The 13,778-nt window shown below is 37.6% G+C and overlaps 1 protein-coding gene across 1 annotated transcript; it reads right to left on the reverse strand.

The window, feature by feature from the left end:
- Positions 1-3,296: 3,296 nt before the first annotated feature.
- On the reverse strand, positions 3,297-5,885 carry LOC141673908 (uncharacterized). Its single transcript, XM_074480635.1, has 4 exons — positions 5,759-5,885; positions 4,824-5,680; positions 3,750-4,424; positions 3,297-3,695 (listed from the first exon to the last, which is right to left on the reverse strand). Exons 1-4 carry the CDS (start codon positions 5,883-5,885, stop codon positions 3,297-3,299), a joined length of 2,058 nt encoding a protein of 685 aa, XP_074336736.1.
- Between the last annotated feature and the right edge of the window lie 7,893 nt (positions 5,886-13,778).

Here is a 13,778-nt window from a genome sequence, read left to right on the forward strand (position 1 = left end):
AGTAGAGATATGCATGAAGAAGGAATTCTATGTAGAATAGAATACTTGGAAGAAAAGATATCTGATTGATATATTTTAGGAAGCAGAATTATATTCCATATCAATTAGCGATTATCTTGTAACTGTGTAATATATAAACACAGATATAGGGTTTACACTATAAGTGTTATCATATTCGAGAAGATTATTTATTGTAACCCTAGCAGCTCTCGTGATATTTGTTCATCACTGAGAGGTAACAGTTCCATACTGTAACAGAGTTTATTATTTCAATAAAGTTTGTTTTCTGTTACTTGAGTTATTAAAGTTCGATTTGATTGTACTATACACTGTATTCACCCCCTCTACAGTGTGTGTGTGACCTAACAAGTTGAACGCCTGAAGATATGCAAATGAAGGGTTGAAAAGTAGAAACTGCATTCTCAACTTCAAGGGTATGAATTCTGGTTGCAACTGATTATGAGCTCCAGTTATGCGGTTAATTACCAACCAAGCAAGATCCATTTAAAGGCAGATGTCTAGAGTAGAAAAGAAAGAGTGAATGTCACTAAGATTATTGGAAAGTGGATAAAGAAATTGGAAAAGTTAGAAATTGAGAACAGGTTTTGATCCGACTTCTGGATTATACTTTTTTTTTGAACAAATACGTACTTGCATTGCTCAAGTAAATCAGAAATAAGTACATGATCTAAAAAATCCGAAGAAGTGACATGCCACTCTCCAAGGTTAGACATAGAATGTGCAGTTCGAGCTAACTCGTGAGCCACACAATTCGCAGACCTAAAAGCAAATTTAACTAGCACATGATTGTAGTGCTTTAACAATAGCTTACAATCACCCATAATTGTGTTGAAGTAAGCACAACCTTCGACACCATAACAAGCCGATGCCAACCTCTGAGAATCAGTCTCGAAAATGCACCTATCCAGTTGCAGATTTTTAATCCACATGATGGCTTCCTTCAAGCTTAAAGCCTCTGCTTCTTTTGGACTCCAAGTCCCTTTTATTCGCCCACACCTTGTTGCCATGAACTGCCCCTGCGAATTCCGAATAACACACCCAAAGACAACATAACCATTACAAGCTCCTGCTGCATCAACATTTATTTTAACCCAATCATCAGGTGGCTTTCTCCATTTTTTGTCAGCTATAACACTTCCAGTCGACTGATGCCTCGCCTGAACTTCATGAGCCTCCATCCAATCATATAGCAAATTCATTGCAGCTGCATTTACTCCAAACGCTGAACCATTCACTTTATCCCAGACCCATTTATTCCTCCGGTTCCATATGCTCCAACACAACAAACAGAATCGTATACACTGGTCTCTTTGCACACTGTCAAACACCCTTCTCAGAAACTCAAACACAGTATCCCCATGCATAATCAAACCTAACAGCTGGAATCCAGAAATCTGCCAAACTGTCCTTGCAAAGCTACACTGAAATAGAACATGCATATCCGATTCATTACCACTATGGCACCATGGACAACTCGCACTGATATTAACCTTTTTCGAAATTAATGCCACAGCTGTTGGTAAGCACCCCTTGCACACTCTCCAGACAAAATTAGTTACCTTATCAGGCATACACAATGACCAAAGCTTCTTCCAGAAAGAAGCATGCATATTATCATGCTCTCCCTGCAGCCATCTATAACAACTACGCACTGTAAACTGACCATCCTCATCTCTTATCCAAAACCAGGAATCATCACATTGAGCAACAGGAATAGGAATTTTCTGTATCAGATTAATATCTCTATCATTAAATAAATCCCGCAGTACCTCATCATCCCATTTCCTTCCGTCCATATCCAGCAAATTCTGTACTTTAATATCACTAAGTTGCTCTGGCATAATAGTCGAAACACACCCATCGACCTCATCAGGCAACCAGGGTACCTTCCATACGTAGGTAGAAGCACCATCCCCAATTCTTCTATGACAGCTAGCTTTTAGCACATCTTTAGCAGCTAAAATACTCCGCCAAACATAACTGGGGCTCCCACCGATCTCAGCATTCAGAAAATCCATTTTGGGATAGTATTTAGCCTTCATAATGGCAGATACAAAAGGGTTACAATTATTCAAAAGACGCCATCCCTGCTTAGCTAACATCGAGATATTGAACTTATTCAATCTCTTAACTCCAAGACCCCCAACCATTTTTGAATTACAAATCCCCTCCCAAGAAAACCATCGAATGCCCTTCCCAGATGAACCTTTACCCCACCAAAACCCATTCATCAGCTTTTCAATATCATCACAAACCCTATTAGGAATCAAAAATAACGACATCCAAAAGTTTGGAATCGTTTGCGCAGCTGTCTTCAATAAAGTGAGCTTACCTTGCTTAGACAACTCCTTAGTAATCCACCCATGTAGCTTGTGATCAACCCTCTCAGTCAAGAAATCAAACACATTCCGTTTATTTTTACCTATAAAAATAGGCATTCCCAGGTACTTGCCCGGCTTATCTACCTCCTCCACCTCCAAGCTAGTGCACAGCCAATTTCTATCTTCCCTACTCGTGTTCGGACTAAAAATAATACTTGACTTTCCATAATTAATGGCCTGACCTGAACATTTCTCATATCTATTTAGAATTTCCTTCATTGTATTAGCTTCACTTCGTGTTGCTCTTAAGAAAAGATAACAATCGTCAGCAAACAAGAGGTGAGAAACACTCGGAGCACCCCTTGCTATTATACAGCCATGAATCAACCCCAATTCTCCATGCCTTCTTAACATGGCAGTCAAACCCTCTACACAAAGGATATACAGATAGGGTGAAATTGGATCCCCTTGACGCAACCCCCTTTGAGGTTTAACTTCACCAAAAACTGTACCATCTCGTCCAAAACAATAAGAAACCGAATTAATGTAGGCCATCAATCTTGTAATCCAAACCTGATGGAAGCCAAATTTTCGAGCATACTCTCCACAAAGCTCCACTCTAAACGATCATACGCTTTTGAGATATCAATTTTTAACCCGGCAACCCCTGTTTTGCCTTGAGTGCGTCTATGAATGTAATGATTAACTTCAAAAGCTATAATAGCATTATCTGTTAACAAACGACCTTCAAGAAAAGCACTTTGATTCTCCGAGATAATATCTTTAAGACAAGGTTTCAATCTATTTGTGATTACCTTTGACAGAATTCTCACCAACACATTGCACAATGCAATCGGTCTATAATCCACCATCTGCTCCAGATGCTTGATTTTAGGAATCAGAAAAATCAAAGTTCTATTAATTCCTTCGGGCAACATACCAGTCATAATAAACTCATGACATAACTGAGTGACATTTCTCCACTATAGCCCAGTAAGCTTGAAAGAAACTAGGGTTTAAGCCATCAATTCCCGGGGCTTTTTCTGGGTACATTGAAAAAACAGCGCTTTTAACCTCTTCAGTGGTCACTGGCATCAACAGAATATCATTATGTTCAGCTGACACTGTATTCACACATTCACCATCCATCAGACCTTCATCCACCCCACTCATTTGAAAAATATGCTCAAAGTAGTCAGATATAATACCCTGAATTTCCTCATCAGATTCTTTCCACATACCAGTCGAATCCTTTAATCTTTTGATCGAATTATGCTCCCTTCGAGTAGAAGCAAATTTATGAAAGAACCGGGTGTTTTTATCCCCCTCTCGCAGCCAGAACTGCTTTGCTCTCTGTTGCCAATAAATTTCCTATTTTTCAAGCAAACGCATATATTCCCACCTGACTTTATTATACCTCTGAACACCCTCCACATCCCTTCTTGACCAATACCTCCTCAAATCACACTTACAAATTTGAATTTGATCACGCATATTTTTAAGCATACCCCCACCCCATTCTTCCAATTTAGAACACACATAAACCATTTTATCCATAATGTTTGACCCCTCACTTATATTCCAACAATCCAACACCAAATTACGACAATCATCTTCCTTTATCCACATATTTTCAAATCTAAACCGCCTTACCCTAGGCATGAACACCTGCCTGTTTAGAGTAAGAAAAAGGGGAAGGTGGTCAGACGTTGAAACTTCCAAAACCCTAACCTCTGCCGCCGGAAACAGCTCCACCCACTCCTTATTAGCCAATCCCCTATCCAACCTTTCTTGAATCCACCTTTCTGTACCCCGCGATCTCTCCCAAGTAAAACACTCTCCCTGATAACCCAAATCTAACAAATTACAATCCTCCAACGTACTCCGAAATTCGTCTAACAGATACTGTGGATGTCTTCGACCCCCTCTCTTTTCCCCCACACTAGTCATATCATTGAAATCACCTATTATGCACCAAGGTAATTCCGAGTTGATAGATAATTGCCTTATTAAACCCCATGAATTCATCCTTCGCTCTCTTTCCAGGTAGCCGTAGAAACCCGTATATCTCCACCTTCCTACCTGCTCATTTGAAACTTCAAAATCAATAAAATTCTGATTACTCTCTGTGATTACAACTCCCCCTTTATTTTTCCAAAACAGAGCTAATCCCCCCCCATGGCCCGGAGCGTCAATAGCAAAACACTCTCCAAAACCTAACCCTTTACAAACTCTCTCTACTTTATTTTTTTTACTAAAGTCTCGCTTAAGAAAATAATATTGGGCCTATATTGTTCATTGATTTCTTTTAGAAATCGAACTGCCCGTGGATTAGCCAGCCCACGACAGTTCCAGGCTAAAAGACTCATAATACTTGGCGGGCCTGGAAAGCAGAACCCGCCTCCAATCCGTTTTTGGCCCAAACTCAACACTATCATCCAGACTGTCCACTTTACTACCTTCCTTATTTTCATAACTCACATTTCCCTCCATCCGCTTCCTTTTATTTTCAAAAGCTACCACCTCATCCATACCTATTTTCACTCCCCCGATTTCCTCCAACTGAATATTATTTTTAGCAACCATATCAATATCCCCCTTTTCACGACCCCTAACAACAACAGCATTATTCTCGGCATCAACCTCTCTAACAACGCCATCAATCTCCATGAATTTCGTTGTCTGTTTTCCTTCCTCCGCTCCATGGCCTGTGCTTGACTGCCCTTGCGAGAAACCTGTCCCTGTCCATGCTTTCTGCCCATCAGGTGCATTCCTCAGCCACCTTGAAATAATATTCATCGTTACATTCTTCGACGGAGCCGGTAACCAGGACCCATAGGCTTTATCAATGACTTTATCAGGGTGTGCATAAACCACACTACATTCACGTTCAGAATGACCAATACGCCCACACACAAAACAGAAAGTGCCCAGTCTTTCGTACTTAAAATTAATCCAACTCCAGTTATTCCCATCCCTTTTTAGTTTCATTCTCCTTTTAATCGGTTTCTCAATATCCAATGCCACCCTAACACGAACAAACTGCTTCCAGCAATCAAAATTTGCAGGGTCCGTTTTGATGAACCCACCAATAGACTCCCCAATACTTTTAATAACATTCTCAGACAAAAGCTCCCTGGGAATATCAGATATTTGAACCCAAATCTCTACGTTCTTCAGATTTATTATTTGTGGATTCTCATTTTCCTTCAGTTGTTTAAACACCAACATAGCCTGTTCGAACGTCCATGGCCCCCCATCTATAACTTTTTGCAAATCCAACTTATGATAAAAGACAAAAGAGTAGCGAAATCCCCCCAAATCATGGATCTCCATACCTTCTTTTGGTCACCATAACGATACAATAACATTCCTCATAGCATTGAAATTAATACTCTTATCAGTCAGGAACTTACCCACCAAAACGAATGTTTGCTTTGCTTCAATAGTTCCCACATTTCCAATATCTACCTCATCTCCCTCTTTATCCTCAAGAACTAAATTTGCATACATTTCCTCCAAAGATGCCTCCGTACGTGCCATTATAATGATGATATGACAGACTTCAAAATAATAACAAGATATAATAATGTTCAGATTTGATTATGATAAAAAGTAACAAAATATTTAAAGAAAACTGTCAATGTGGACAGACATAAAACTTGCCATGAGAGCAAGACAAACCACGCCAACTTATGGTTCATTTGACTTCTGGATTATACTTATACTTACTTTGTTGTTGGAGATCAAAAGTGGTATTAATATAGATGATTGATGTTGACTTCAGTATGGAATGTTGTGAGCATCAAAGTTCATATTGATATCTAATTTGATATAATAGCAAAATAAGTATTTGTACCAAGAATTCGGGTTTGAATAAAGTTATGATTCATTCCATTTCAAATTAATACTTCCTTTCAGATAGTAAAAGATTCCCGCTCAATGAATATACCTTATAGTGATTGAAAAGAAATTGGAGTGTACTACAAAGTGGTGAGTTAAATGCCATTTTCGAGATTTTCCTTTAATTTTTAGATCTGAATAGATTTAGAACATTTTGAAGTATCAGACGCCATGAGCTTAGTATATCGGGCGCAGACAGATGGAAAGAGACATGAAAAGTAAAGAAGAACAGTTAGTGAAAATAGAAATTTCATGAACACGAACTATTAGAATTGGAAAGGAAAGAAGGTTAGTGTAAATTAAGTTAGTCCTTTGAAGCAGTGAGATGGATAGAATGATTGTGAATGAGTTGGTCTTGTTGCCACAGGTATAACGAGTTCATAAGACATTCATGTGTGTATGACTATGAAGAGTAATTTAGCTCCAAATATATGAAGTAAAGATGGAGCTAGGGGTTGCATGAGCAACTGATAAATTTGATGCCGATAAGAGACCGTTGAGTTGTGATTAAAGTGATGAAACCTGGGAATTATAAGAGAAATATTTGGAAAATATCATGGTATGTATTTTAGCATAATTCTGAGGACAGAATCCTTTTAAGTGAGGAAGGACGTAACGTCTGAGAAATATTATGTAATTATTTTTATAAATAAATAATTATTATGTGATTTTATGTGAATTTTGGTAAATTATTTGATAATTGATATTAATATTTGGATGTTTATTTTTGATAAAATTTAGATATTTTAATTTTTAAATATTCAGAATTAAATGTAAATAATTTTGTTATTTTTTTGGTAATTTTTGGATTATTGTATGGTTTTATAAGAATTTATAGAGTCAATAATGATTATTTTTACGTGATTATAAAATTACTTTTTGAAATCAGAAATCGTCCCACTTCAACCGTTTTTGCGTTTTTACAACCCGAAACTCTTCCGAAAAATCCTTCCCAACCTAATCTGATAATTTTGAACACTTTTTATGTTTTGACTTTTTCGATCCGGGGTACGGATTGACCTGTATGAGTCCCGACGTGAAATTTTCGATACGCTAATCATTTTATATATCGATAAGAATCCATATTCTTAAAAGGTGAGACATTACTATTTTATTTTTGTGTAAAGTGTTTTATAAGAGGATCTATTTTGATAATTATCCAAATCGGGTATTAAAATTATATATCGTTATATAGTTACTTAGCGGCTAAGTAACCTATTTTCGGATTCGATATGTCAATATAATTATCGAATTATTAAACAAATAAAATATGTGATGGTTCTGTCAGTTATGTGTTGCTATATTATTAATTGTCTATGTTTTGTTGGATGCGGATATTAATTTCGTAATTAATTATCGAGCTGTAAAAACTTAATTCATTTTTAAAGTAATTTTATTGAATATTTATTCGTATAAATGTTAAAATTATTTCTAAAACTATTTTTGTTGTTCTATAATTTTATTTATTATTTTTAGGGGTTTATAAAATTTAGAAATCAATATTTTATTTTTAAATGATTTTCTGACTTCATTGAATTGTAAAATCAGTATTTAATTCCAGAATATTTCAAAAATCATGAAAATTATATTTTATTAACTTTTATATATTTCGAGAGTTTTAAAATTATTCCGGCAACTTTTTGGCTTTTATTCACCTACACATTTATTCGTTAAATTGTTAAATGCGGGACTGATTTGCGATTTAAAAATGTCTTAAAATGTTATTTTATTAATTTTCAATATTTGGAGATTTTAAGAAATATTTAAAATTATTTTGAATTATTTTATATATTTACGATGAATTATTGCACGCGATACGTAATAAAACATTCGCGATTCAGGACGAGACCGGATAACAACAGAACTAAAATAAAGAAGAAAAATTTTTATTTAACAAAACCCCTGCACCCCCCCTTTCCTGCACATTACTCTCTCTCGGGTTTCAATCTCTCGGATAATCTCTCTCTTCGATCCCTCTCTCAATCGATCTCTCTCCTCTCCTTTCTCTCAATCTATCCTCTCGATTATCTCTCTCTTTTCTTTTCCCCCACCTAAATCCCCCGTTCTTGGTAAGTTTTGTTTCCTTTGCTTCATTTTTGATTCCGGTGATGGGCTTGTATCCCTGTTCCCGCCTTGCCTCTGTTCTGACTTGGTTCTATATGCAGTTGTGTGGGTGTATTGAGTGTATAGTGTGTGTGTGTGGGTTTAGTATGTGTTTGTGTGCGTGTGTTATGCGTGCGTGTGTTGTGTGTGTATCTGTGTTTGTGTGCTGCTGTAGTCCCCCTGTTTCCCCTAATTCCGGTTGCCGCCGCGTTTTTCCGGCGTGGCAGCCGGCTATGTGCGGTGTGCGTGAGCCGCGCACTTCGGCGCGTGTGTCTGCGTATGCTTGTTTAAGCTGTTGGTATTGGCTGGGTTTAACCGTTGTAGAATTTTCTTTATTTTACTAATTTATTTATTATATTATTATTTTCTGCAAAAATTATTTATTGCGATTCGTGAAATAAAAATTCATGCGAAAAAAATTATTAATTGTAAATCGGTGGAATTCGTATGGAAACCCGAATTTAACGAGTACCGACGAATTTTACCGCCGTCGACGATGAGTTTCGGCGAGTCGACGGTGGGCCGTGATGAATTAATTCTGAATCCTAAATTATAAATAAATAAAATTAGTTATAAAACAAATTTTGAAACGAAAATGAATAATAATAAATAATTGTTAATAACGAAATTCTTATCGGTGATTGGGATTGGTGAATTTGGTTATGTATTGGTTGATTGTGATTGTTGATTGTGATTGACATCGAACTGATTCGACGGGTAGGCCGATAAACAAAGGAAACACTGCCCGATTTTCGGGAAATTAATTCCGAAGAATATGGGAAAGTACCCTGTAATTATCGGAGACGTCGAATAACCATATATAATTATATTATATGTACTTAATTACGGTTGAGACAAAATGATTTATAAATAATCGATTGCCTGTTTTCAAAATGACGAGTATACTTATTTTTCGAAAATAAATACCGAACCGAGTTTCGAAGATGTAAACCATAACTGCTATGTGTATTTCAATAATACATATAAATACGAGTTGGGTTACGAAATCGTATGGTAGAATAAGATGGTGGTGTTATGTTAAGCGAGATGATTATCTAAATTAGGGTATTTCAACCCTGTAGGTCCTAGTCGGAAGACCCGAGATTTGACGTCGGACTAGGAATAATCTAGTGATTATTTATCAGACTCAACAAGATTCCAATTGAAGGACATGATGGATAGGATTGTATCCAGAATAGGATAGTGGTTTGACGATAAAGCCAAACGTTCAAGGCAATTCAAAAGTCAACCGATAATAGTGGTTAAAGCTTATCGAGGCAAGTATTCCTGATTTTTCTTTTAAAATACTGCAATTATTTCTTCGTTCCTATTCTAAGTTCAGAATAGTTAAATGTTTTACATTTCGCTGCAATTACTCTTATTATGCATGTTCTTTTCATTATTGTTCCTATAATTCGATTGCTCTCTCGAGCAAATACCCATTCTTTCGGGTTATTTGCGAACCCTGAATTGGGATGTTTTGAATTCAAAAGGATTTAACATCAAAATACTCCATGGGCTGGATAATGATGATGTATGGGATTAAGTTTTTACTTAACCCTAAGGACCGGGACATAACCGGTGCCTTGAGATGGGCCGTAGTGCTTGGGGACCCGACTGGATCTATACAGGTAGGTATAGATCTGCATTGTATCCTGACTGATCAGCAGGATATAGATGCGAACTAGTGTCCATTCTAATTTGTTGTTAATCGCCATTAATGGCATTCTCTCTCTCGAAAGGTTTTATGATTCTAAAACCGGACAAAACCCTGATTCAGGAGATGAATCGGGGAATCGCTTGTCATTTTTGAACTTATAGTTGAAGGCTGGTGACAACCAACGTTTATTCGCTCAACTCACTCAAATAAATAGAATTATTTAAAATTCTTTTAAGATTTTGTCCGGAAGTTTTTTTCCTTTGGTATTAATGCTTGAAAATCAAATTATATACTTGCTGGGCATTTTTGGCTCACTCTTGCTTTGTAAATTCTTATTTCTGCCAGAATCAAATAAGGATAAAAGTGAATAGCTTTGATAGACAACAGAAGTTAGAGAAATCTCCGCTGCGAGAGGTTGAAGAAGTTAGAAGAATATGACAGGAGCATTAGGACAAAGGTATTTTTACTTGGAAATAAGTTATTATAAGTTGTAGAAGGGTAGAATCTTGTTTTATACCATAACCCGTAAACGATCCGGATTCAAGGGGTTAATTGAATATTCTTTTATTTTATGTAAAGATTGTTTCGTGACACCAAATCTTGACCCCGAATTTGGGTTGTTACATCAATGCTGTCAGCAGTGGCTTGAAGAGTGTAGTTTCTCCGCTGATATGAATGACTCAACGCTAGTCTTAATTCTAAAAAAAAATAATGTCGAGGAATGTAAAGACCTGTGACCAATAGTTCTGTGTAATGTCCTTTACAAGATAGTGGCTAAAGTGTTGGCCAACGGACTTCAGAAGATTCTTCCTGGGCTCATCTCAGAGGATCAGTCTGCCTTTGTTCCTGGTCGTAATATCACTGAATGTTCTATTAGCCTTTGAATTATTGCATTTATTAATGACTCGACGCTAGTCTTAATTCCAAAAAAAATAATGTCGAGGAATGTAAAGACCTGCGACCAATAGCTCAGTGTAATGTCCTTTACAAGATAGTGGCTAAAGTGTTGGCCAACGGACTTCAGAAGATTCTTCCTGGGCTCATCTCAGAGGATCAGTCTGCCTTTGTTCCTGGTCGTAATATCACTGAATGTTCTGTTAGCCTTTGAATTATTGCATCGTATGAAACGAAAGAGTAAAGGTCAGGAAGGGGAAGTGATACTCAAACTTGATATAAGTAAATCATATGATCAAGTTCATTGGGAGTATCTAAGACACGGGATGGAAGGAATGGGTTTCTCGGAGAAGTGGATTAGATGGATGATGCTATGTATAACGATAGTGTCCTATTCTATTTATTTTCAAGGCTCCATGATGGGCCCTATTATTTGGACACAAACACGCGCTAATATTCACGCAAGTATACGCGATCGCAAGTAATATAGAATTATTTCTAGTTCGTTCCCACAAAGACTGGTTTAGGTTAATTTCAATCAATGCATTTATGCAACACTGGTATGGTTATTATTCAATACTAAGATGAATAACAATTTGAGGTTGTTTATAGCTACGATTAACTAAGAGATTATACTTAAGAACATTAACTAAGAGATTTAAAAGGATTGATTACTATATGACACAAACATGGGATTCTAACTTCATTACTACTTCATTCAATAGCCTCTTTGTTCTCAACCTTAGCATGCAATGGTGATGACACTAATCAGACAACATGAAACTAATAAACGCCAACTTTTGTTGTACGATTACCCTACTATCAGACATCCATAAAAGAGATAGAAGCTGAATAGACACCAATTATATTGAGACCCTATATGTCTATAGAATTTGACAACATAACGGTTTAACGCATAATTATCTATCATGATTACATAGGGCAAGTAAGATGGTTAAAATTACCTACAAATCATGCATATCAAATACATGAACCTATGCTAGCATGGCAAGTTCTAAACCCCTAAATTCACTTTCGCTTAATTAGAGCTTAACACGCTATCTTAGAAGTTCGCGACGCTCATAAGACGAATAAGCACAACCAATACTAGGATATCATACAATCACCACACACTAAGGTATTGAAATAAATTAACTAAAGGAATCCATAAGTAAATCCGCTGGAACCCCACGATAACGATTAGCCCATAATCGGACTCATCATCAATGTGGGTTCCGATGAAAGTATGGTATAATAAACGTAGTCTTTATACTAAAATAAATAATAAACCAAGTACGTAACAAGATGTATAGGTTCAAAAATAAGAAAACTAGCATCCAGGATTATAACTTAAAATAAAGAATCACAAGAATAAACTAGATCCTCTTCGCCTTGGTTGAATTGTGCTATACGGTCTTCTTACGCCTTCTCCTTAACCTCTGGTACGTCTTGTTACTGAAAAACGACCTTAAGTTGTCATTATATAGCAGCCCATGCAGATTAGAAGTCCATAAAATCAGAATTGTAGTAGAAACAGGATTCCTGGAAATCGACCCGGCGCGGCCGCACGCTTCTCCAGCGAAAGCGCGCTGCAAATCTGCATCTTCGGCGCGGCCGTGCACTACCACAACACGGGCGCGCTGACCTTCTGGAAGATCTTCTTTTTCTTGTTTCCTTGCATGGTTTAAGATAACAATCCTCGAGCAATCATCCTGAGCACCATCCTAACACCAATTTAGCACAGAAACAATGCTAAATCTCCTGATTCTTTTATTTATGTCTGAAATGCAAAAATACTACAAAAACACATCAAATACACAAATAACTCGAGTACAAAACATCAATTTAAGCCTTTATAGAGCATTCTAAGTGGACAAAAATGCCACTTAACACCTATTTTTCTGAATAGAGGACTCCGTCAAGGAGATCCACTATCTCCCTATTTGTTTTTACTATGTGTAGAAGGGCTCTCAATGTCGCTGAGAAATGCTGCTGAAACTGCTCAAATTCACGGATATCGTGTTTGCAGATCAGCATCATCGATTACTCATATATTATTATACGGCGCTGAACTCATACCAGCACTGCCTTGTGCTTCCTCCTGTTGCTGCTGTGACTGCTGTTGCGACCCCAAAAGATCGGCCTCACCAACTTAGCTTCAAAGCTGCTCTACTCGCCTGAATCGTGCCACCAGCATATGCCTGAGGAGCTGGCCTTCCACCCGGCAGATGGTTAGAAGAATAACCAAGCACCTTAGGATCGGGCTTCCCATCGTATCACTCCCGTATACTTAACAGCGTCGAACTATCAATCGGGGCACTATGAAGCTGTAGCTGCTCGTGTACGGGCCAATGAACTCCAACCGCCACACATAACTTCGTCACAATGGACGCATAGGGTATATAACTCGTAGTACTCCCATGCAAGAACTTTAAAATACCCTGATGAATCACCATCCCGAGATCCACATAGTCTCCCTGAAGAATCCCCCACAACAAACGTGCACGCTCCACAATAACATCATGCACGTGAGAAGATGGCATGATGTTGGCACAAATAAAGGAATTCCATGCACGTGCAAACCTGTTCATGCACGAGGCAGAGAAAGTAGCATACTCGTTTGTGCCCTTCTTGAACTTCCAATGAGTCTCAGGCACACATAGGGTAGTAACGATCAAATCCAAGTTAAAATCATCCCACGTCTTCTTATTCCAATTCTCCTGCTCTGGCCGTCTCTCGGGCTGCTCAATCACCCTCCGAATCGCCTCAGCACTATAGTCCACCGTCAACCCCCTAACCACAGTAAAACCGTTCTTCTCCGCCTTAGCATTTGCACAGAACTCGTGAACCACACTCAAAGGTACCGCAGCGGGTGC

Source organism: Apium graveolens, chromosome 7, assembly GCF_009905375.1.
Source record: "Apium graveolens cultivar Ventura chromosome 7, ASM990537v1, whole genome shotgun sequence".
NCBI lineage: Eukaryota > Viridiplantae > Streptophyta > Magnoliopsida > Apiales > Apiaceae > Apium > Apium graveolens.

Bases quoted from the DNA above. Each gene is read 5' to 3' on its own strand.
- LOC141673908 (XM_074480635.1), bottom strand. From the start codon at position 5,885: ATGGCACGTACGGAGGCATCTTTGGAGGAAATGTATGCAAATTTAGTT. The intron at 5,681-5,758 runs GTAAGTTCCTGA...GACCAAAAGAAG, and splicing joins GCAAACATTCGTTTTGGTGG to GTATGGAGATCCATGATTTG. The intron at 3,696-3,749 runs GTCAGGTGGGAA...TATTGGCAACAG, and splicing joins GTGTTCAGAGGTATAATAAA to AGAGCAAAGCAGTTCTGGCT.